The sequence below is a fragment of the Fusarium vanettenii genome (genome assembly GCF_000151355.1).
Source record: "Fusarium vanettenii 77-13-4 chromosome 2 genomic scaffold NECHAsca_26_chr2_2_0, whole genome shotgun sequence".
Lineage (NCBI taxonomy): Eukaryota > Fungi > Ascomycota > Sordariomycetes > Hypocreales > Nectriaceae > Fusarium > Fusarium vanettenii.
This window is the reverse complement of record NW_003315859.1, coordinates 56,064-79,800: the sequence shown is the minus strand read 5'-3', so window position 1 is coordinate 79,800 and position 23,737 is coordinate 56,064. Positions and strand designations below refer to the sequence as shown.

The window sequence follows — 23,737 nt, the reverse complement described above, 5'->3', positions numbered from 1 at the left end:
TAGGTAAATGTTGCGATTGATGGTAGAGAAGACTGGTCCAAGAGTGAGGGACTTAGAAAGAGGAGAGGAAGTGAGGATTGGATTGTTGAGTTGGAGTGATGAGGATGGTGAGGACAAACCAAGAAGCGAGAGGAGTCAAGCATACTTATAGCTACCAGGTTGCCTCCGAAAAGTTCAACTTGAACCTAGGGTGATGAGGTTATCGTGTGAAGGAGAGCTCTTGAAGACGCAATATTGCCAGGTGTGGAGGCAAGATCGCCAGTAGGAGGCGACGAATGAATGAGTTTATCCATCGTGAAGAGACATTGGCAATAGACAGGAGGAGAATTGATTGTGCCCTTGTAAAGGAGATTCAGGGTTGAGAAGAAGAAGACCAAGAGACGTTGTCAAGCGGAGAGCACTATGTCGTGGAGATGGTTTGAGGGGCAACAGTAGCAAGACACGCAAGACAGTGAAGGGCAGCAAGTTACCAGCGAAGGGTCGTTCAAAAAGCACTAACTCTTTGTGTTATGAGTCTAAACCCTTTCCAAGGGATCTTGAACAAAGACATTGTTAGTTTTCAGGGTGCCCTGGACAACTTGGCAAGCAATGATGAGTTCCCTTGTCAAGGGCGCGTGTCTGAAGCTGGACTCAACTTGAGGGAGCCAGGAGCACCAAGGGATGGTGAACTGGGGTTGAGCCTAAGGCATCATGGTGTGGATCTCGATCTTCGATCAACGTGCCCACCATGTCGATAAAGTCCATGATGGCGCCCGATGCCGACGAATCGAAGATTGAAGTCTTTCTCTTGGCCCAACGCCGTAGTTCGTTTGATGTTTGCTTTGTCCCCTTCCCGTCCCAGCAGACTGGTAACATGGCGAGCGGTCCGAGGTTTACCCGATGCCGCTTTGGTTCCTATGGATGGGACCCACCAGGCAATCTCGTGAGGCAGGCGCGACAGCTGCAAACGACAAGAGCTCATCGCAAGGTCACGAGGTTTGTGCGACACAGGTGCAACCTTCTACGTTCATTTCTTGCTTGCTATTTGTTTCACCACCTCGCGATAATACACTGCCCACGGCGATATTGGACACGGACTCTTACTGGCCTGCGATTTGATATGCGAAACTTGGTCCCGCGACCACGTAACGATGGGAGCTTGCGCATCATGTTTGGGACGGCGTAATGGAGACGCCTACGACGAGGTGCGTGGTCCGCGAGATTCTGCGTCTTTTTCATGGCTGCGTTTGATGGATAAGACGTCTACAGGCCTGTCAGCTAACGCTTAACCCTGCTCCAGGAAGAGGAGAACCGTCTTCTTTACGATGACGCCAACGGCATACAATACGGTAGTTTCGGAGACCAGTCCCTGAACGGCGAGAACGACACACTCGAAGCGCAGCGAGAAAACGAGGCCCTTCAGCGAGTAGTTGCCAAGACATCAAAGTACGTTTGCGATGATGGAAGGAGGGGTTGATACTGGTGATGCTGACTGAGTCTTGCGCAGCAACATGGTGGACATCTTCGACATAGCACCGCAGGATAACGCTCCCCGTGGAACGACGACGCCGTTTGCCTACGCCGGCCAAGGTGCCCGTCTCGCTCGATACCAACACCTCGTGTCAAAACTTAGCAACCAGGGCGAAAGCCCCGCCAACGCGAATGGCGTCAAGGTCGATTGGATACCGGAAGACGAGACGATCGAGATGCAGAAGAACGGACCGGCCAGCATCAAGACCCTCGAGAGCGATGAAGGTCCTCTCGTCGGAACCTTTGCGGATGCTGCAGCGGCGATGCAGTAAAAAATAATATTTCTCTTGGCCATCACATACAGTGATGCTCTGCCAGGAAACATAGAAGCCAGTGTCTGGATGTGGGGGCTCTGTCGACAGCTGCGGCATGGATACAGAGTACACCTTTTCCATGCGAGACACAACTGACGATGCACGTCGTACCTTTATCTTCGAAACCTCCGATATCCCAGCCTTGTTGGGGGGCTGGCTTAGCCCGGAAACACCCATGCTGGCTGGTTGGGGATGGCATCTTACCTTGAACATGCGGATAAGCCGTGACGACAAGACAACGAAAAGAAACGACAAACTCTTTGACATTTCCTTACCAACCATCATTTCCTACCTACCTACCTACCTACTTACCTATCCAAGACTCTCGATTAATTCAGCGCGGCACATGATTGGTCGCTATCAACGCAAAGCAACCCTCCTGTTCGGCAAACAAAAACGGCTGTTGCATAAATCGCGGGCGGTGGTCTCACTTTGTTCATTTCATACGGACGAATGCATGGGGCCTTTCTTTTTTTTGGCCTTTCTTTTTTTTGGCCTTTCTTTTTTATTTTTACTTTCTTGAAACTTTTCCTTCAATCTTTGTCTTTTGATTGATGTGGGCATGGAAGTGGACTTGTACAAACAGACACACCAATCGAATTTCACAGAATTTTTTCCAATTTTCCCTCTCGCCTGGGTGTTGAGCTTCTGCTGGGACCGGGACCAGGACCAGGACCAGGCCCAACCATGGGAACCCTACATGGTCTAATCTCCAACCCTCGTCATCAGTTCGCACTATGCTCTATGGATGGATGGGCCTCTTGTCTTTGCAGCAGATTCTCACACATGACGAGCACCAGCGGCGAGCTAGAGGCGGTGCCCAGCAGCCCACCTCGGAGGCGTGACTTTGTCGAGAAGCGACAGCACCCATTAAGCATCAGACACGTGCGCTCCCCTCGCACTGGCTCACCATGGCTTGAGGTGGCCCGGCAGTCAGTGGGGTGTGAAAGGGCGCTAGACCAGGGCATCGAGACGAGGAGGATGGCGGCCGTCGCTCTAGCTTGCCGTCGGCCCTCGTTTTAGATTGGTTTTCTCCGGCTTCGGCTCGCACCGTTGATGGGCGGCTTGCATGGGGCTCCATCCACTGGGGAGCTTTGGATGGATCCCTTTCGTCAACCGTGAGCAAGATCCCGCCCACGTACCAAGCCTTCGGGAATCCTCTGGCAGAGCCCAGGGCCCTTCTAGCCCGCCACCACGGGGACGGGGACGCGGACGGGGACCATGGCCACCTATCCATGGGGCCACGGACGGGGGAATGGGGGGCGGGCTACCACTACCACGGGCAAGCCGCTGTTTAGGACAGCCATCTGGGAAGGATGAATGGCTGGAAGCCGCTGCCTCTGTGCGGTCGCCATGGGCCTTGCCCGTTCCCTCGGGTAGAGAGAGCCATGGTGTCGGGAACCGCCATGCCAGCCATGCCATCTCGATGGAGGGACGGGGAGTGTCTTGCTTGCTGCTCACGCACCCACGGCGAGATGGGCCCCTGGACCCCGTCAACGGGAGGCTGGGCCCGTCCGAGACAGGGCTCAGGTTTGGGTTTTTTTTCTTCGACTTCGGCCAGGGGCCGTCGTCGAGAGGCTCCCCGATACTACCTACCTACGGCTAGGAGAAAAGTTGCCAGCAAGGAACAGTACGGGCACTAGATGCGCGCCTCGGGGCGGACGAGCAGGGGACCACTCTGAGGAGGCCACGGAGAGAAAGATTGACGGCGGTCAAAATTCGTGCTCGGTCAACCAGGCCTGCTTTGGTTTAACGTCTAGTCGTCGTCGACTATCGTCAACATAGCTCACTCACTGGCTCTTTGTCTACCAACCAACGACCTTGATCAACCCCGTCGCGTGTGGTTGTCCATCCCCCAGCCTCTTCTCGAACACTTCGATGGAGACCGAAACCCTGTCCTGTCCAATCCTGCAGTCTGCAATCGCCCAGCACCGAAAATGGCTGCTGCCCAGGATCTTCAAGCCAGCCAGCCAGCCAGCAGCAGCAGCCTGCTTTCTGTGAGCCCTGACGGCGGACCTGTTCCCCACCTCTCACCCTCACTCATAGTCCCGGGTCGCCGCACAGCACACCTGACTTACTTACTGGTGCTGTTCGCTCTGCCCGAGAGAGTGTGCGCTACATTACCTATGTACGCAGCATGGAGCTTACTAGCAGGTAACGTTAGGTAGCTGCTGCAGCTGCATCATGCTGGGCCAAGCAAGCTTCCCCTCCCCCTCCCCACGCCCCTCGCTGCTTGCCCCGTCTTGCTTGCGTACAGTACGTACGGCATGACCGCACCGCAGGGGAGATTGAGGGCCACAGCCCGGGGGTGCCCTACTGTGGTCAAGGCCACAACGGTGCGTTCTGCTGTGCTACACTCTGCTCTCTCACTCTCTCTGGGGAGATGATGCCGTGCTGCAATCGGCAACTTTGCCCTTTGGGCATGCGACTCAAAAGAGTCGAGAGGTCCGGCGTACAACGACACGACACGACTCGAAGACTCTCGATCTTGCTTCACCCCGTCGCCTCCCGACTCTACGATCGTCGACTCCAGCTCCCACTCTGTCCCCGCTCCCGATCCCTACGATACGTGGTGTCTCTCTGCTAATCGCCGTCTTGTTACTGCCCGTCGATTCCAGTTCTTGCTTTCGTATCCTCGTTCCGAACCTTCGATATCAGACATTATGGCCCACCGCGATGAAGCACCACCCACACATACACCCCCCTAGACCGAGACTCACATTCAACGACGCCTAATAGACACAAAGCAGATCGACTGAGGATATGGTGGGCGGCCCAGCGTCCACTGCCTGGCCTGGCATTGTGCTTCCGCACCTGCATCGTCGCACGCCTTTGCTCCCCTCATTCGTCAGCCAAGGGCTTGCCTTTGGGCTACTGTAGGAGAAAGCCCCTCCCTCCCTTGGAAAGCCCCGATAAGCCAGGGCATGTGTGCGTGCCTTCTTTTTGTGTGTGTGTGTGTGTGTGTGTCGAAATGAGGTTACTCCGCATAATAGACAGGCGGGAAATGGTGCTTTCTTCCCAAGGTTCAGGGCCCTGCGCAACCTGAGGGAAAAAAAGACACGACAGGCTCGGTCGTTCCAAGTTGGCCGTCTTCTTATTCGATGTGTGCCTTGGAGACATATCCCGACTGCATGCCATCTTGACCTTGCTTTGCCTGTCGTGCTCCCTACCTCGGCTGGATGGTTTTCTCTTGTCTCCTCATTATGTTCGGAAGCTGTTCCCATTTCACAGATTATGATGCTTGTCTACATATTCTTCCCCTCCCCCTCACTCGTGATACTTGCTTGCTTCCTTGCTTGTGACCCCCCGGCCAAACAAGGACCCGCCGTCATGATGAGCGCCGGCGTCTTGTTGTTCCCCGATTGCCAGCAAAAAAGAGACCAAGTGAGAGGCCCTATTCATCAGGCTCCGTCTTCCTTCCTTCATTCTTCCTTTCCCTCATCTTCGAGGCCCACACACCACCCCCTGCCCATGCACAAGCACGGCACTGCCACCCTCCATCATCTGCATCTTCCACGATTCGGGGCTCGGGCTTAGGGCAGGGGGGGTAGGTGACGGAACGGAACAAAGGACAGACTTTTTAATGATGATGATCCTCCTCCCGTCTTTGGGGGGTTTGTGTGTGTGTGTGTTTTCTTTTTTTTTCTCTTTTCTGAGAGAGAATAGAATAAGTTTAAAAAGGGGTTGGTGGAAGTGTAGTAACATCCTTGCCTATGGAAGAAACAACACACTTTGAAAAGTAACCTATTCCTCCTGGTCCTCCTTCTTCCTCCGCCCTTCTCTGCTCTGCTCTTCGCATACCCATGGATATAGCTGAGCAACGTAAACCAGGTTCCCGCCTTGGGGGGACCCATCCCACAAAAAAGTGCCCATTCCCGTCCTTGTTTCTTTGCCTTGCCTTGCTCTTAAGACAATCATCTCTTTCTGGGTCTTGTCTACTTGGACCCTCCCTCATAATAGTCGTGAAACAAAATAAAAAGTCCGCCGCCAGAATGGTAAAAGAAAAGAAAACAAATAAGAAACGTAGAAAAGAAATGATGGATCCCGTCAGATGAACCGAGAGGGGAAGAGGGGGAATAAAAAAGAGAGAAAAATGCCCCCGTCGTCTGTCTTGTCATGTCCACGTAGCAGCCAGTTCCCACCGCCTTTATCCTCTTGGTTCCTTTTTTCCCTTGTCGATCCCCCCCTTCTTGTACAACTCTCTTTTGGTGCTTCTGGGGTTCATGTTCATCATCGTTATTGCCTCTTGCTTTGCGACACATGCGCTCCGTGACTCGGAAAACGTCCGTTGCGTGCTGTGAGCCGCCTCTGCTCCAACCAAGCCTGGACTGTCCAGTCCAGTCCCTTCACCTGCTTTTCGGTATCGTCCGTCGTCGTCTCTGAGAATTACTGATTCGTTCGGGCCGCTTTAGAGTCTCGTCACTGCAATTCATGGTTAGCCAGTCAGCCCTCTCTGGTTTCGTTTCTCGATCCTCTCTTGTCCAAGCCCACGCCCAAGACAATGGCCACGCCCACACCAAGTCTACGGTATGCATGCAACACATCCATTACCACCGCACGCACACGCCCCTCACACCCCTTTTTTGCCTTCCCGTCCCTCTTTTTTTTTCTTCTTTTGTTTTCGTCTCTTTTTCCCCTCTGCCTTTTCCTTTTCTTTGCTGTCTTTCCCGTCCGTCTCTCACTTGTCTTGCCCTCCTGGGGGACCTCTTCCTTGCTCAAGCAGGACAAAAAGGTAAGGAAATGAACATGTTTCATACGTACCTGGCCTAGAGATTGTAGCCTGTGATCGTGCTCCTCTCTCATCCGATAGATCTGGCCCATCACATCATGCATCTCGCCGCACGTCCGCTCAATGGTGGCACTTCGGTTGCCCTCGCGCTGCCAGCGCTGGACGTCCCGGTACATCTTGTCGTACCGGCGCTGCTTCTTCTCCGTGTCATGACAGAGCTTACACACATCGGGCTCCGTCTTGGTCTCGTAGACAAGCTTGAGACCGCACGTCTCGCCCATCCGGTACTCCTTGTTGCACTGCTGTCGGAAATGGCCCCAGCGCCAGTAGCCGCATGCCCAGCGGGTTTGCTCAAAGTAGCACATGGTTGCTGACTGGTTGGGTATCGACGGGTGTGCCCGGTGGCGACTTGTCGGGATGGGGGAAGCAGGATAGCGAGCTGCAACTGGTCCCAAGAGGAGGAAGCGGAGGAGTAGGAGGAGGAGGACCGGCAGTAGCGAGCGAACTGACCGAGGGTGGACAGTCGAGTTGCAAGACAGGACAGGACAGGACGGAAGGCGAAGCCGTGGTCGATTCGAGTCAAGTCCCGAGTAAAAGTCGAACCGTATCGAGTCGAGTCGAGCCGAGTCCAATGACGATCGAGCCTTGGGAGGAGGACGATGAAAGAGTCAAGTTCTTCTCTGTCAAGAGAAATCCTAGAAGCAGTAGGTTAGCCACCGACGTCTCTCGGGTCTTTCTTTTCTTTCTATTTCTCTCTCTCTCCCTCATCGTCTTCTTTCCAAGTCGTCCCATCCCCTCAGCTTCCTATTCTTATCCTGTTTCACTGCATCCCTCTCTCCCCAGCTTAGACCATCTTGCCCTTTCATGTCTCACCTCCCGGGATCATCCCATCCACCCCGAGCCTCTTATTAGAGGGCAAGACATCTGTAATACAAGACCGTACCCCGGTAAGGACAAGAGAGAGGGGCGTGAGGGGTATGGGGTGAGGTTGGTGATGATCAGGCATGACCCTGACCCGGCGAGGCCGTGTGTTATTTGACTTACCTGCAAGCAATACAATGGCGCAGACAAAGTTGCGGTCAAGTTGAGAAGCAGGTTCCGAGACTCTGAGAGGCCCAGCACGACTAGTTCCTCACGTAACGTATTGCTAGTTGGCGAAGCACCCTATCGTTTTAAAAGAGCGTTGGCCTGAAACCAGGCTGTTGCTGAAGGTCGCGTGTGGGTTTGTTTGTGTTGCTTGTTTGTGTTCAAACGACAAAGAAGAGGGTTGAACGGATGTGTTTGCAACCAATGTCGTTGGTACTTGTTGCAATCGTGTCGTAGACTTGCTTCGCCCTGGTGGTGGTACACAAAGAGTCGTCTCAAAGAAGGGAGTAGTCTGTCGTGACAACTGCAAGTCTTGGTCGCTAGGTAATCTGTATTCCCTTGTCGATGCGATCCAGTTGTGGTCCTGATCTGGGGAGAGATGAAGATGGGGTGCCTGTCCCCGGACCGTGGGACGCCGTAGCTATCTTATACTTGTTCGACCTAGGAACCTCTCGGTGTATTCGATCGTCGTGCTGTATATGCCATCCCACATCCACATGTGGGACTCCCGCACAACCAACAAGCAATCGCCTTTTTTCCCTCCTCCCCTGGACACGACTCGGGCCAACTAGAGGCCATCCATCATCGTGCTTCTGCTTGTGCTGGTGCTGCTGCTGCTTCTTCTGCTGCTGTTGTTCCTGCGGGATAAAAGAGGGCTTGCTTGGTTGCGTCGATTGGGTACCCGTACTTGATGCCCCATATGGCCGTCCCTCCCCATCGCATCACCATCCTCCACCAAAAAAGGGCCTTACACACCCCCTCTCCCCCCCCCCCAGCCCAGCCCAGCCATCTGCTTGGTACTCCATCTTTTTCCTCGTGCCGCTGCCATGCGACATACCCCGACTATCCGAAGGGTCTAGCCTCGAATTGCTTCGTTCCTGGGGCCTGGTGTGGCGCCGCAGCAACCTCAAAAGAGTGCAGGTGTATTTCTCACAAGTCCCTGCAGCATGGCCATTGATTGACCTCGGACCTGTCCAACAACCACTCTCTTGTAGCTTGTTGTCTCCGCATATGTTGTTTCCCTCTTTGGGAACTCTGACCTCAAGCCTCGTTTCTCCTTGGCTTGTTTTGCTGCTACCTCTCCCGTCAACGTCACCAGCGTCCGTCAACCTGATCTAGAAGGAGGAGGGGCCTTGACCTAGTCAGACCCAGTCTCTGTCCTAGCAGCATGGCAGAAGAGGCCCGGTGGTCGCTTGCCACGTTGATCATGGCTCGAGATACGACACACACCCCCCTAGCAGTATCAGCAACGACAGCAACAGCAGCAGCAGGGGAGAGGGACGGGGCATCCCCACACCGCGAGATGCCACTGCAGTAGTTGTGTGTACAGCACTTCACGGTAATGCTAGAGCTGCAGAGGAGAACAAGGAAACCAGGGCTGACGAAGGGGACAAACAAACTTGGACAAACCCGCGGGGGCGTGTGTATGTGATGTGAGTGAGTATGTGTGTATGCGTGTGCGTCTTCCCTTGCTGTGCTCCCGGTCGCCTCCCCGTCAGCCTCTGTTGTCGTTCCCATACCTAACGTACGTACCTGGCAAGCAGATATCTCTTTGCGCCATCTCCCTCGCAGGACCTCAAACATAGTCACCAAGAAGCTGATTCCGACCTTCAGCGTCTCCCTTCCCCGAATCAATTGCTGCTTGCTGTTTGCTGCTTGGACATTCCTCCGCCCACTCCCCTCAACGGCTCCTGTTCTGTCAACATTCCACACTTCTTCCATAACGCGTCCGTCTCTGGCCACCCAGTCTTGGGACTGCCGGGTCACATATACGGCCATGTTATTGCCAGGGAGCCCTGTGTCTTTCCCGCTGCGGGCCTGGCCTCGGCCGCGTCGTCTCCAGGACTTGTCCCAGTCGAGCCTACATAAGGGGGTGTCTCGATCTGCGGCCGCTGTGGGGCCTCATGGTTCGTCCCGAGGGCGGACAAGTGTCAGGGAACAAGGGGATCCTGACCGCTTGCAATCTCGACGGTTGTCGATTTCGGTGAAACCAAGGGCTCTGGTTCGCTGCTTTGATCCTCCTCCGTGCGTCAAGGCCTCACGGGCTCGGCGGGCTCGAGCTTGATGCCAACGGCGCCCTCAACGGAGCACATCGACAGAGTGGCTGCAGTTCATGCTCTACCATTTGACTCGCTTTTCCCTTGTCTACAGCACATCACAGCACAGATCCTGCTTTCTACAGCACCATGCCGTGCCGCTTCTACGACGAGCCATGTCTCCAATGCTGTCGGCTTCCCGGTTCGGGTTGAGGCAGCCATCTCTCGTCCGAGCTCTCGTGCATCTTGTCTCGCCGACTCTGATGGATCGAGGCCGGGAGAAAACTTTCAAGTATCTTGCCACTGGGGGCTGAAAGCTGCCTCCAGACGAGGTCGTCCCCTCTCTCCCATGCCCCCTCGCCTTGCCATCCCTGCCAGCCGTTTTCTGTCTGACAAGACCTCATCGTCCTGTCTCGGCCGATTGCTTCCGCTGTTGCCCAACATCCACCATCTCGGATATTGCACCCTCACAGTCGCCTGGGCATGCGGCTTGCTTCTGTTGCTGGCGACACCAACGGCCTAGCCCTCCCGGTGGGTGCCAGCTCACTCAATCACCACCAGGGGTAGAAGAGAGCTTCCAGGAGGAGGTTAAGCCTCCTCATCACCTGCCCCTGATGACAAGGCAACTATCCTTTGCCGGGCTTTTCTCCAAAGTGTTCATGCATTAGCGTCGACTTCTCTCAGCCCGACAGATTCTCTTGGCGGCCAGGCGGCCGGACTGAAGCACCAAGGGCTTGAGCTGAGAAAAGTAACTCAGCCGGCCTAGACTTGCATCTCGCTGCAAGGCCTTGCTGCGGCAGCAACAGATAAGAATAGGGGAGTTTGCATGGTTTTCGTGCATGGCTGCCGACTCACATGAATCAACCAAAGTTCCGTCTCGCCACTGAGTCGTTGGTCATTCCAGGGGGGAGGGGGGCCTTTGTTGAACACCATTGTCCACGGTTCAAAAGCAATTCCAGAACCATGCCGGGCTGCGCCAGGCACACGGAATGCACAACGTGGCATGCCCCCTCTGGCTATCACTGCAGCCGGGTCATTGCATATCATCATTGCCTCAGAAGGCAGAGCACTGTGCGGCTTCGCTGCTCCATGGGTCCTGCTGCGACTCTCCTGCCGTTGATATACTCCAACCATCCCCTACCGCCTCACTTCAGAGTGGTTCCCCCCAGAATATCTGCCTAAGCATGATGTACGCCTCGTTCCAAGGCAACAATGGTTGAGTGACCATGCAAAGCGAGCATAGTATCACATCGAAGCCGTCGAATACGCCGTGAGCTTCCCGTTGGGGGCCGTTCAAGCCGCCGAGGCATTGAACACATCAATCTCTAGATGTCGGTGTCAATGATCGAAAGGTGAACCCGGTCTCATACTCGCACGATGTCGGGTGCAGCCTTCGTCACTGCCCGCCAGCATAAGCGGGCCTCCTCTCCGCAGGGCACTGATGGGGAATAGCCATCACGGCTGTAATCTCATCCAGGTCTGCGTACTTGGTCATGACGCCTCGAGATCTCCAAGTGACTTGTCACGATCTCAGTTCGCCGCAGCTGTACGCTAGGCGGGGAAACAGACTTTTCAATGTCGCAATGATGAGCTCTATCGCCCTCAAGTCCACCACCAATGGCAAGGGGTTCACCTGATCTGGTAGTGAGTACGGGTAGCAGCAACCACTGCCATCGGCAGGCAGTTCCAGACACCCCGAACATGGGACATGGCTGCGACAAAGGGTCGTTCACGGGGAAACGTGACGAAGCTTCCGGGAGCTGCTGAGTTGTCCTTCTGCTTCGGGAAAGGCCTGCGTCTCGGGCAATTCAAGTCGTCCGTGATGACTTCACAGCCCGCATGAGATCACGAGAGTGAGAGGGCGGGGCGAGGGTAACAGAGCATTGAGAAACCGATTCTCGTCCTCAACGCGTTGGGCATTGTTGGGCTCGGCGGGGATACATGTCTGATTCTCGACTCCGGTGGCTGGGTTATGCCAAAGAGTGTGCCCTCGCGCATGTATATTGGGTGTGGGTGACTGACTGTGCGTGTGTGGGTGGGTGGATGCACTGACTGAGGCACAAACTGTAAGCTTCAGCGAAGGGAGGGTTCACAACTGCTCATCATCCGGAACAGGCAAGGCAGAGAAAGGAAGGGCGGCCAACTTGGAGACCTGAGACTATCATGGTGGCCATGAACCAAGTCAAACATCCAGCCGGCCTTTGCAGGCACACAGGCCGTCAATTGATCATCAAGGACTTTGCCTTGATCCACATTCCCTGCTCGCTCAGCCTGGAAGACCACAACGGCCCGGTTTAGCGGCCGGGCCGGCCCGCTTTTGGGTATTCATTCCAAGATTCGGATTTGAGGTTGGCTCTGACTGAGAGGGTTGACAAAGGGCCGACGCCTTGAACCAGACGCAGCTTCGGGGGTAAGGTACAAACGGTAGCCGCGGTCCTTGCCGACCATTGTTGAGGGAAAACACGCTGTTGGGGGCTCGGGAAGTAACAGCGCGGCTCAATTGCAACGACATGGCGCCAGGTCAGGCCTTGCAACCATGTGCGTACATGACGAAGCACGTACAGGCCGTTGCGGCGCAGAGGCTGCGCTACGGCCGGATGGAGATGGGCCAGGAAAATTCCGCAATCCAAAATCGCCCAATGAGCCTCGGACCCCAGCATCGACCAAGTCTGGCGGGCTCAAAATCGAACCGAACGCCTGGGTTGCTGCAAATCATGTGTCTGGAAAACGCTGCATGGAGCCTGTTCGCAAGAAACGGGGCGGGAGTGTCCGATCGTACCTGGGGCCAATGGAGAAATCAGATCTCTTTTCCGAGCCTACGAGAAACTGGGGATTGACAATTGGTGCACAGTCAAGTCTCTCAAGCTCAGAACCCCCTTTGCTCAGCCTTGAAGCGCGCGGTCGGGACTGGCGAAGTCGACGGCGCCATCAGGCGCAACGTCGCTTGGCCCACTTCTAGCTCTAGCTTCATTACGTAGCTCCAGACAGTCTCCGTTCCCGTGCTCGTCGCGGAGGAATTCGAAGAAGGCTGTCGAATAGCAACGTCGCAGCCGTGTGGGGGAGACAACTGACATGGAACGGGGGCCAGGGGCTAAAGGCGCGGGCAGCGGCTTGAGGCTGGGTCTTCCCGTGCGGCAGACGTGTTTCCATTGTCGCCGCATGGGCAGTTCTTCAAGGCAGTGATTGGTTGGGGGCCAGGGTCAGAAAGCGTGGCCATCCCAGGAAGCCAAGCTCTTGCGACGGCGCGAAATGTGAAGCAGGTGAACAACAGACGACGGGTTGGATCTGGCGAAGCGGCCACACCACAAACTTGATGGCAGATGCGACAAAGCCAGTTGAGAAACGCGGGCCGTGGCAGCTGGAGAAGCTGTGCAACCATCCTTTTTTCCTAGCCAACATGGCGGATGCTTGCTGCGAAGACATTGAGATAGCATGATTGACGGGAGGGGCGATGAATTGAAAAAAACAGCACAGCAACAAGGTTCTGTGAGGTGCTGGCATATCGTGCCATGGTACTGTTTCACGGCACCATCAAGACTGGCAATGCGCTTGCGCCTGGGTGTCAGGGTGGAGTGGAGATATGGAGCCTGGTGAAAGCCTGAAGGCTGAAGCCCTGGTAGCAGGTCTATCATCACTTAGATGCCATCTTGGTACATCTGGTCTAAGGCGTGGTTGACCGGTGATGGTAATGGCGGGCAACTCGGTCGATCCATTGAATCAGGGTGCCGAGAGATATGAAGAGTCCAACGGCCGTGCAGCGGAGTGCGCTGTCAGTGCTGATCAGCAGGCTGTCGCCAGCCGGATGCACATTGAAATTGCTGGTCCTCCACGACTTCGGTATCAAGCCATGGGGAGTCGCCCAAGATAGGTTAGGCCGACATCTTCCCTGGAGGACGAGCCGCACCAGACGAAACGAGCTTGAACGCCCTTGAATGAGGCGGAGGTGAAGCCCGATGAAAACCAGGCGAGACAATGCAAAGCCAAGCGGCGATGAAGTGGAAATCAACATGGTTATCGACCACTTTGTGATGTGATGAAAGCACTGAATGCATATGGGACCCGCCAGTCGATAGCACCTGGGGTCTAGAGCCCTGGTTCTGACTGTCAAGGTCTGGAGAAACGGCCGCAGAAGTCGGGTGGATTCATTTCCACGTCAGAGAAAGGGCGTGAAGGTAAAAGACGATGGCAACGGGAGTTCGGCGAAGAAACCCGACAAAGCTATATATGCGATGTGATGTGATCAAAGGCGTGCGGCAGGTTGCTCACTCTGCTCATCTGGCGATGTATCGATACGCATGGGCGGAAGCGGGTGCAGATGCACCTCGACCGCTAAAGCGGGTACTGTACGTTGATTGCGGAGGAGCTGCACGAGAAAGGAAAAGTATGGCTACGTCAGTGCAAGCTCAAGACAGCAAGGAACCGCACGTTGCATCGGCATGGTTGAGCGACGAGGAGTAAAGAGAGACGACAGCCCCAGGCTCGTCGACCACGGTGGAAGAAAGCTGCCCAAGACGCAGGCGTGCAGGTTGAGTTGCAGTAGTAGCAGCAGCAGGGTCGTCGATCCACGCATGGCGCCGGCTCCTGCGCGCCTGAAAAGACGACATTTGCTCGTTCGTCAGATTCGATCTTCCGGGTGGCGGTGATGAGCATATGCACGTGAAATGCGGATGTGGATGTATGTATGTATGCGTGCGGTTGCGGGTGTGGGTGGGTGGATGCCTGCGGTAGCCCACGGGAGGAGAGGCTGTGGATGTTTTTGTTGTCGTTGTCGGGTGAATGGCGATCGTGGATGGTGATGTTTATGTTTTGATCGTGAAATTTTTGTTGTTTTGCCTCACGGCTGTGTGCTAACATGAGCAGTCACGAGTCGGTCAGGGCTTGCGGGCGAGGAACCAACACTGGAAGGAACGCTGGCCTCAAAGATGGCCGGCTGGGGCAGGTACGAGAATCATGTGTGTGAGAATGGTTCTTGACGGGCACGCAAGGAAGGAGTGAGCAGAGGTGGTGGTAGTCCATTGGTCGGGCCCAAAGCCTCACCGAGATTCCGAGCAGAACAGCAGGAGCATGGGTCAAGCACGTTTGAGCTGCACTGTCAAAAAGTCAAAAGTTTCATCAAAGCTTCAAACCCCGGGATTTGACTAAACGAAATCCCAGTTAACGTGGCCATCAATTCGGTACTTGCAACGGTTTTTCTTCTCGTTCAATCAAGTGCCTGCCTGCTCTGATTGCTCGTGAACTCTGAGACAGGCATCGCGGCAGGTGCCATCCCTGTCTCCCACCAATTGACGGCAGGCGCTTCTTGGCAAGCGCCCGCCATTAGTCGAAGCAGAAGCGCTTCGGCCCCACTTTAGTCTAATCTGATCGTCCACTCTCCGCCGACCGCCCCCACTTTCCTCGACTTCCCCTCAACTCCAAGTTTCAGGGCCGACCGATCTCACAGCCTCATCACCTCATACTTGATCGTTTTGCCTTGCAAAACGCCCTTGTCCAGCACCTTTGTCCTCATCTTGAGGATTGCTTGAATGCAATCAATTCTATTCTAGAAATCTCATAATCTCGCCTCTTATCTGTACGATTGCCGAGCGTTTCCGTGCTCGAACGGCTAAGAGACGCGCGGCGCGCTTAGAACGCAAGGCTCATCCACCATCCCAAAGCCTTTCCACGTCATCAGCGACGGCCTCTGGGATCACGCCTCGAGCCCCAACATTTCTTACTCCTACTCTAGCCTGCTCGCCAATGCTCAATAGTGCCGATACTAGATAATTCCCTCTCACGCCGTCCCCACCGCTTCTTCGGTTGCCTCTTTCTCACGCATCGGGTATTGGGGGTCCCGGCCTTGCGACCAGCCAGACCACCTTTCGCGACCTCTTCTCTCACGCGCCGCGTTTCTTCTCGTGTTTTTTCAGATCATCGCCACCTCCTCCTCACCGGTCACCTGCCTCGTCGTCTTTCCGGCGGTACCAAAGGACCATTGACTGACCCAAATTGTGGTCTGCTAGAACCACGGGCCAGCCATCGCGGCCATCGCTTCGGAGTCACAACCGAGCTGTGCGTGTGACGGCCTCCTGACACCTACCTGACGCCTGTCTCTTCCCGCCCCTTGCCCGCGTTCTTCCGCCTCCCCGTATGCTCAAGGCTATTGCGAAATTGGCCTCCGAGATCCAGGTTCTTTCGGATAAGGGAGGAAAAAGAAACCTCGTCTTTTGGTCTCACTCCCCTTGAGTTCACGCCCACTCTCGGCGCCCTCCGTCGCCTGCCGCGCCTAGGTCTTTGATCCATCATGAAGCCTGTTGCCACATCGTCCGACCAACTCACCTCGCAGACACGTCGTCTGTCGCTCTTGTCACCTCCTTCTGATGATCCTGGCTCCTTAGTCCCGGTCGAGGATGGGAAACCCTTCAGCCCTGCGATTCCTGTGGTCGCTGATGCCCAACCCGCAGCCATGTCGATGATTCCCAGCCTCCCGCAAGAGGCAGCCTGCCCAGCCTCCTGGCATAGCAACGCTGGCCTTGTCACCCAGGCTGAGGGAAGTGAGTGTTGCAGCGGAGGTAATGTTCGGACAGTCCTCGACCCCCCATGCCTGGAGAGCATGCCAAATGAGGTACTTTTCCAAATCATGGGGTGTCTGGACGTGAGTGATCTTCTATCAGCGTCTAGGGTGAGTATAGACCGTCCAAAGTCAGCAAGCGTCCTGAGCCACTTGTGACTTGTTTCCGATGTCTGCGTTGATGAATCGAGAAGAATATGACAGCTCAGGGGCTCTATGAGCACAGACTGACCGAGATCTAGACAAACCATCACCTGCGTGACATATCTCGGGCACCTGTGCTGCATCATTACCGGCTTCGTCAAGTCCGTACCGATCTTCCGGCTCTTCTCTGGTCACCTTCTCGCCCGTCCCTGGCTGACCTCATTGCTCGCTCCATCTTCATGACACAGACCTCCATTGTCTCGCGACGACTTGCTCGCTCCCTGGTCTCAATTCGCCTGTCGCGACGCCTAGCAGCCAGGCCTTCTGCCGCTGCCTTGGTTGAACGCTCTGTGTTGCCAAAGGAATGCGTTCCTGGTATGGTACCTGTGCACGTTGCGCCAGCGATCGTAGCTAGGAAGAAGGCAATTGAGAAGGAGAGGATCAGAGACGGGCTGCGGCAGTGGATCGCTTCCAAGTGGAGGCGTGAAGTCAGGGTCCGTCAAGAGGGTGTCCGAAGATGGGAGGAGAGTCGGGGGATTGGGCGCGTGTGGCGATTGCGCAGGTTCTGGGAGAGGATCAGTCGCGGCGAGGGTCGAAATATTGCCCAGTAAGTTGCCAATGGCGATGCTGATGCTGTGAATGGTCAGCGCACAGCGTGTAATATGGTGCTCCATGCCAGCAGTTGTGGACTGGTAGGCTAGGCCTGGTTGTTTTCCCGTGTGTTTTGCATTGTTTGTGCTCGTTCCTGATCAGTCTTGAGGGCTGGTCCCTTCTCACTCTTTTAGCATAACGGTATCAGCGACAAGGGTGGCGGTTCTCATGGATATCCCATGCCCTATCGTATGGCATGGCATGACATGGTTGTTTGTATAGTACATTATGCGGGCTAGATTGATTGTACAGAACTGGGGGCTCCTGTCAAGCTTCCCCTGTGCCGGCCTTGGGGGGGCGGCTTTGAGACCTCTGGTTGGGCTAGAATCTGTTAAATGAGTCCATGCTTGAGTTTATCGATCCTAGGCGGCTCGGAATCTGAAGCCGTCCCAGTCATCATCTTCGTCGTCATCGTCCTCCTCTTCTTCATCTTCCTTCTCTTCGACCACTGGAGTTTGTAGGTTCTCTTTGCCCAATCCTGTAGACTTGGCCGCGGCAGCTTCTTGGCTGAAGCTCTCGCCTCGTTTGCGCAGAGCCTCCCGCTTCTCTTTCAGACGCCTTACGCGTGCCTCGAGTTCTTCCATTTCCTCAAACTCCTCCTCGAGGGCTCGTGTTGCCTCTTCCTTCTCGTCTTCGAGGTCGACATCGGCTTGAGCGCGGCGTTTCTCTGCTTCCTCCTCCTTCTGGGCTTCAGCATCGGCAGCTTCCTGAGCTGTCATGGCTGGGGCGGAAATGACTGCATCCTCATCGTAGGGGGCAGTTGTAGCGGCGATATCGGCCTCGAAGGCTGCCCATTCTGACTCGTCCACTTGTGGCAATGTCGTGGTTGGCCGATCATCGGTCGCCAGAGTACTAGGACGGCGCGATGGCAGGGTGGTTGTGGTAGGTTGTTGATTGAGATTAGGTTGGCCTCCGGGGGTAGAGGCAGAGGAGCCGTCACGGTGATGGGCAGGAGTTGCTGGCCGTGAGGGGATCTGGAGCTCGACACCATGCGACGGGGTGGCTGATGTCCTCCTAGCCAACCGAGGTGGTGTCAAGTTATGGTCCTTAGCCTCCTTGTCCGCTTCCAACTCGGCCGCATCAGTTTTGCTTCGTTTCCGCCGCACAGCATCTTCCATCTCGACGTCCCCGTCCCCGTTTCCAGCAGTAGCATCCTCAGCGTCGTCATGCTTCCGTTTTTGCGCCACCTGTCTTTGTCCTTCTTGATCGTTGGGGGGCACGACCGGTGCTGCTGTTTGCGCCTTTATTAGACGAGTCTTGTGCGCTTCACTTCGGACGTGCGAGTCCCAAAGTGTTTCGGTCTTGATGTGCTCATGGCAGAGCGTGCAGAGCAGCTTGCCTGCGTCCGAGTAGGCAGCATAAGGATGTTCGATGCGGCGAGCGGCTCGCTGCTGCCGCAGAAGGGATCGCACGTCGGACATGGATGTTGTTTGGGAGGAGAAAAGATGCTTCGAGCGTGAGGAGATGCGGTGTGGAGGGATGTTGACGAGTTGAAGCAGGCCACTCAGAGCGTATGAAGGCGGCCGTTCAAATGGCCAATTAGATGTGGCGTTAAAGGAACGGGGCCCTTTTTGGGGGACTTGTTTGATTGATAAGTGGAAAAGAAGAAAAAGAGAAAAGAAAAGAAGAGGAGGAATGCATATGACGTTGTTTGGTGTTAAAGAACAAGAGGCGCTTGCGGTGGATGGTGGTCGAGACGGAAACAGAGGAGAGGTGTGAGGTGAGCAACCGCCGACAATTAACCGGCGCAAATCGACATTAGCCTCGCTCAAGAGATTCGCAACTCTTGGAAGGCTGTAGCTAAAGTAACTCTCTTTCATTTTAATTACCGTCAAATCAACGGGCCTGATTCGCAGTGATATTTAACCTCGCCGAGGGTAGTACCGTTGAACCCTCGATTTTTGTTGCATTAAAAGCTTTGACCTCGTCTTTGTCAAAGCTGTCTCTGGTCTCATTCCACGTGGATTCCAATCCTCCCACCAAAGTCTCACTCCCCCACCAAACTCAAGGGACCTTTTTGCGTTTGCGAGTTGCCGGAGGCTGAACCTCAGACCTTTGTCTCGGTTTTAGATTGTCATCAGGCCGTCTTCGTTCACGCGCCTGCCTTTCCGGCTTCATTTTGACACAATCTTATGAGGTGACCTTGTCGCCCTCGGCTGAAAGATGGCCGAACAGCAAGAGCCGCATTCGCTCTCGTCGACGTTTCCTAATCCTCCGCCGTTCTGGAAGGACTTCACGCCTGAAAGGTTGTCTCGGATTGAAGCGTTGAGAACAGCGCACCTCGGTCAGCATGAAGGAGAGCCATTGACGGTGCGCGTCCCCGATGTGCCTGAGGATCTCATCAACCTCCAACCGCCAGCTGAGCCAGCCGATGGACGCTGGCGGGTATTTGGCGATCAGTACATGGTAAGGAGTCAAGTTCAACGGATAGGTAGTCTTACAGAGTGACACGCTGATGCATTACTTCACAGCTGGATGACAAGCTCCCCACTCTCGAGGAACAAGGAATCACCAACCTCCCCTCAACCACTCCATCAGATTCCAAGGATGTGAAGCACTTTGACCGCGCTTTTGAGCTGAAGCGCCTGGCCAAGTCACTACTGCTCAACTTTCTGGAGCTCACCGGCACGCTGGCACAAAACCCAGAGCAAGCCGAAGCCAAAGTTCAGGATCTCCGGACCCTGTTCATCAACTTTCACCACATCCTCAACGAGTACCGACCACACCAGGCGCGCGAATCAGTCATTGCCCTTATGCAGGAGCACCTGGACCGCACGCGCACCGAGACCATGGCCATAAGGACGCAGGTGGATAAGGCCCGCCGCGTGCTCGATGGCCTAGGGAGCTTGAGTGTGCCTAACGTGCCGAAGCCACTTGGGCAGGCGGAAGAAGAAGAGGATTATGCTGCGCTGGCGGCGCAGAGAGATGCCGATGTGTGGGCTGCCACGGACGCGATGTTTACCTAGACGAGAAGACACGCTCCGCAACCTCCACGCGCGAGAATACGCGTGCGACTTCACAACCGCTCAAATTTGCCTTCAGGGGCACAGTCCAGAAACTCCTGAGAGTCCTGTCAGCAGTTCTCATCACCGAGAACCGGGTCAACGCTACGAGGCGGTCTGGATGCAAACCAGCATCAGACGAACCAATCGGGGAATTCAGAAATATCAATGGGAGAGAAGAAGGAGTCTCAAAGGAGTCACGAAGCTCGAAGGGATTGACCCGGACGGTGGCAATGCATTATTCAGTATAGGCGTGCCGTCAGGTTGTGAGATCACAGCAACAACAAAGCACCACCCTGACGAGGGCGCAAACAAACAACAAGCCAGAGAGCTTGGATAAGTAACGAATTGATCATGAAATGTTTCTCAGTCGTCCATTGGATATATATACGCTGAAGCTACGCGAAAATACGCAGCATCAAATTGCAAGAACGTAATGTGCTTCAATGCCCAAACAACGCGCCCAAACCCCCTTTCAAGCTCCATGTCGTGTTTTGATCGTGTCACTGATAAATACCCCTTACAGAATGGTGCAGGGGATACAGCAGCATTCGTAGTCACCGCACTCGATGCACTTTGTCTTGGTGCCCGTAGCCTCGGCAGGCTTGATGATAGACTCGGCGATGGAGGTAGCGGCGCTACCAGGGCCGTTTCGGTTGACGAGAGAGGAGGTGCCGCAAGCCATTTTGGATATGTGTTGGTGTTGACAGTCGGTCGCTGAGGGAGAGTTTGGGGTGGATCTACAGGTGGATCAGCATTAGCAACGGTATAGCTTCAAGAGCTTGTCTTGGGGTATGATAATTGCGTACTTGTTCGTTTGGGATAAGCTTGGAATGCGATTGAAGTAGAGGAGATGGGAATTTAACGAGACAAAAGGACGAGAGTTGAAGTTAAAAGGATCAAAGCTGAGCTTCCCTGCTTGGATCTTTTGGGCGTTGGCTGTGACGTGGTTGCGTCATCAAGTGTGGGGGTGGGTTTCAACGTGTAGACCCTGGATTTGATCTCGTATATCGCAAAACTCAGCCTCTACTGAGCCGCAAAAGATGAGGCGGCAAAGGGGGATTGCGTTTTGTTTGCCACAAGAGCCAATTAACTTATCAATTTTCCTGCGTGAACCAGAAGCTATACAGGAGTTTCAACTGCTTATCTCGATCAATCGTTCATCTGAGCGTCAGCTTGCTGATTGTGCCAAGTACACAGGAAGGATGCAAAGCTGACGCCGCAGTTGCTAGCATCCAATAGAACTGAACGTGGATAAATTCCATGGATTCAAGGCTGATTTGGCTCTGGGGGGACGAGCCTGGCTTCTGGAGATTCCCGAAGCAGGGTTCTTACGCTCCCGCATCTTGCATCCTCACAATACTCCGAATACTAGCAATCAGGTATTCGCTATCATACAGTCATCCAGCATGCCAACCATAAAGTCCTCGTCATCATCCCCCTCCGATGGGATTATTGATTAGGTACTTGATAGCGAAGAAAATACCCAGGTACAAAACACGGATCGAAAAACTAAGGCAACCTGTATTGGGTATTGGGTCCGTGGTTGTCGGGGTGCAATTCGCAGGCACAATGGAGTGAGGTTGGCACGACTAGAAGAGCAGAAGCCCGCGTATGGCTCCTTCCCTCTCATACGCCTCCATTTCGGCTGGCTACCTACCTAACATGAGTCTGTCACTTCTCTCTTCGTCACATTCAACACTCATCACTCTACATCCACTATCGTTACCAGCATCCATAGCACCATGCCGTGGGAATCGCTCCCCAATTGGCTTCGCTCCACGATCTTTACGATCCTCCTTGAGGACAGCGACAAAAAAGACCGTCCAGGATTTTGCACCGTATCGCAGCAATGGCGGGACTTCTTTGAGCCCATCTTCTTTCGGCGGCTGGTCATAGACGAACCCGATCTCAACATGCTTAGCTTGGTAACCAAAGGATCAAAGGGATTCCGACTCTTTTATATTCGACACCTCTGGCTTCGCCTCAAGCTTGCCCCGTACACATGCAAGGATTGTCAGACCAGTGAACCCAGGCACATCATTCATCAGTCAGCCTTCTATCCTGTCTATCAAGCCGGATGATAGCTAACCCAGAAAAGAAACAATGCCAGGTTCACACGCGCCGTTTCTAAACTATTGGGTATCCTTGCAAGAGGCAATCACATCTGTTACCACCGAGGTATAACATTACAGCTAAGCGCACATTCACCAAGCGATTGTCGTCACAGATACCGTGACTTCAGAATGGATGACAAGTACCCATGGATCACTCGAGAAGCTTTGGTTGACAAGGGCGAGTTTCACAAACAGCATCGCGATTTATCCGTGAAGTACATCAAGGATACATATCCAGAGGTCGTCTCTCACCAATACAGGGCATACCAACTACCTGAAATGGACAGGTTCCGTAGCACGGAACCTCTCAGGTTCGACTTTGGGAAGCCTCTCTTCCGTTGGAGTGACACATCGCGTGAGCCTGTTGATACCGAAAAGGTGCTCCCAACGGTCAAAATTGTCAAGGCTCTCGTGATTCGCCGGCAGTTCTACCGAAACATTTCTTCCAGCGCCCTTGCCAAGCTTCTTCGGGAGAGTTTCCCCCGCCTGCAGATGTTCCGCGATGAGCGATGGCTAGCTTCCAACTACTTCAGTGAGAGGTTGTGTGAGTTGAGCTACCCCTAGCAGCCCTTTCAAGGCTAACACCGCATCACAGGCTCCCCTGAAACTGTCATTGATGCCCTTCCAGCAAAGCTCAGGCGACTTCACATCTACAAAGACGCGGACTCTGATTTCAGCTTGCCACGAGTTCGTACTATGGCAGGTGCAGAGTCGATGCGGAGACTCGCACTGATGTCGGAGCTTAAAGAGCTATCTATTGCTCCAGATACCGATGGTTGGGGTTTTCTATTGGATTTCTTTCCAATGCTCCGACAGGGTCCCCTCGATCAGCTTCCTTTGTTCAAGCTTCGTCGCCTGGCTTTCGATTGCGAAATTCTCAGGGAACCTCAGGCGCCATGGGAGATGTTCGTCTTAGTCACGACACTCCGTGCGGCAGCAGCTGCGGCATCACGTATGCCCCAACTGAAGACCATGGAGCTGTGGAAAGCGACCCCGTCATCAGCCGCCTTGTTTCGCTATTCAACCAAAAACTTTGAGCCCAAGATCACATGGCGGACAAACTGGAAGCGTGCAAGAGGTGACCATTTATGGCAGGGAGAGTTGAGGGAAGATTAGGAACAGGCCGCCAGAGTCCATTGCGGAGACCAGGACCTCGTTATCGAAAGCATCCCTCTACCAGATGATCTATCGGAGTCCCAGGGATCGCGATGTCGATCCATCATTTCCCATCTGGAGCTGAAGAACACTATCCTTGATCCCGTTTCACTGTGGCAGGTAGAGTGGGAGGCGGATACAGGCTTACGTCCACATCGCTAGGTCTTCTTTGAGTGAGTAACATTAAACACAATTGAGCGGGCTGATAGGTAGACCAGCGTTTCTGTAGCTTGGGCCAATTGAATACAGGTTGAACACCAAGGGGATTCTCGGCAGAGATGAAAATAATAAGATGATGCTAGGATATAATCCTATCTTACGAGAGGTCCTAGCACATACGACCATACCCACTGGAGAACTCGGGATCCCGTCCGCTCTCCCATAGATAAGCCAGTGAGGGGCGGATTAGTAGTTGGGTCGGTGACGACCAGCGAATCCCCGCTGTTG

At 54.4% G+C, this 23,737-nt stretch overlaps 8 protein-coding genes across 8 annotated transcripts; 5 read left to right on the top strand and 3 right to left on the bottom strand.

Annotated features, from left to right (window-relative positions):
- Positions 1 to 972: 972 nt before the first annotated feature.
- On the top strand, positions 973 to 2,441 carry NECHADRAFT_66898 (uncharacterized protein). The gene is made up of 3 exons (XM_003043982.1): positions 973 to 1,184; positions 1,280 to 1,425; positions 1,487 to 2,441. Exons 1-3 carry the CDS (start codon positions 1,131 to 1,133, stop codon positions 1,779 to 1,781), a joined length of 495 nt encoding a protein of 164 aa, XP_003044028.1. The 5' UTR covers positions 973 to 1,130; the 3' UTR covers positions 1,782 to 2,441.
- A 4,143-nt stretch (positions 2,442 to 6,584) lies between these two features.
- Positions 6,585 to 6,917, bottom strand: NECHADRAFT_29257 (uncharacterized protein; the record flags this gene model as incomplete). The annotated part of the gene is made up of 1 exon (XM_003043873.1): positions 6,585 to 6,917. A coding segment is annotated over one exon (333 nt), but the record flags the coding sequence as incomplete, so codon positions are not given.
- A 5,293-nt stretch (positions 6,918 to 12,210) lies between these two features.
- On the top strand, positions 12,211 to 12,633 carry NECHADRAFT_76940 (uncharacterized protein; the record flags this gene model as incomplete). The annotated part of the gene is made up of 1 exon (XM_003043981.1): positions 12,211 to 12,633. The coding sequence occupies one exon, from the start codon at positions 12,211 to 12,213 to the stop codon at positions 12,631 to 12,633; it is 423 nt and encodes a 140-aa protein (XP_003044027.1).
- A 3,321-nt stretch (positions 12,634 to 15,954) lies between these two features.
- Positions 15,955 to 17,255, top strand: NECHADRAFT_91410 (uncharacterized protein; the record flags this gene model as incomplete). Its single annotated transcript, XM_003043980.1, has 3 exons — positions 15,955 to 16,332; positions 16,464 to 16,874; positions 17,151 to 17,255. 3 exons carry the CDS (start codon positions 15,955 to 15,957, stop codon positions 17,253 to 17,255), a joined length of 894 nt encoding a protein of 297 aa, XP_003044026.1.
- A 123-nt stretch (positions 17,256 to 17,378) lies between these two features.
- Positions 17,379 to 18,437, bottom strand: NECHADRAFT_76938 (uncharacterized protein; the record flags this gene model as incomplete). Its single annotated transcript, XM_003043872.1, has 1 exon — positions 17,379 to 18,437. The coding sequence occupies one exon, from the start codon at positions 18,435 to 18,437 to the stop codon at positions 17,379 to 17,381; it is 1,059 nt and encodes a 352-aa protein (XP_003043918.1).
- Positions 18,438 to 19,179: 742 nt separating this feature from the next.
- NECHADRAFT_34743 (uncharacterized protein) lies at positions 19,180 to 19,982 on the top strand (the record flags this gene model as incomplete). The annotated part of the gene is made up of 2 exons (XM_003043979.1): positions 19,180 to 19,422; positions 19,488 to 19,982. 2 exons carry the CDS (start codon positions 19,180 to 19,182, stop codon positions 19,980 to 19,982), a joined length of 738 nt encoding a protein of 245 aa, XP_003044025.1.
- A 556-nt stretch (positions 19,983 to 20,538) lies between these two features.
- Positions 20,539 to 20,718, bottom strand: NECHADRAFT_34568 (uncharacterized protein; the record flags this gene model as incomplete). The annotated part of the gene is made up of 1 exon (XM_003043871.1): positions 20,539 to 20,718. A coding segment is annotated over one exon (180 nt), but the record flags the coding sequence as incomplete, so codon positions are not given.
- Positions 20,719 to 22,264: 1,546 nt separating this feature from the next.
- On the top strand, positions 22,265 to 23,251 carry NECHADRAFT_76936 (uncharacterized protein; the record flags this gene model as incomplete). The annotated part of the gene is made up of 2 exons (XM_003043978.1): positions 22,265 to 22,679; positions 22,731 to 23,251. 2 exons carry the CDS (start codon positions 22,265 to 22,267, stop codon positions 23,249 to 23,251), a joined length of 936 nt encoding a protein of 311 aa, XP_003044024.1.
- Positions 23,252 to 23,737: the final 486 nt, after the last annotated feature.

What these genes read in the sequence shown, in the direction of transcription:
- NECHADRAFT_66898 (XM_003043982.1), top strand. Translation starts at nt 1,131, where the DNA reads ATGGGAGCTTGCGCATCATGTTTGGGACGGCGTAATGGAGACGCCTAC. An exon ending in ATGGAGACGCCTACGACGAG is followed by an intron (nt 1,185 to 1,279) that starts GTGCGTGGTCCG and finishes ACCCTGCTCCAG; the next exon opens with GAAGAGGAGAACCGTCTTCT. An exon ending in GTAGTTGCCAAGACATCAAA is followed by an intron (nt 1,426 to 1,486) that starts GTACGTTTGCGA and finishes AGTCTTGCGCAG; the next exon opens with CAACATGGTGGACATCTTCG.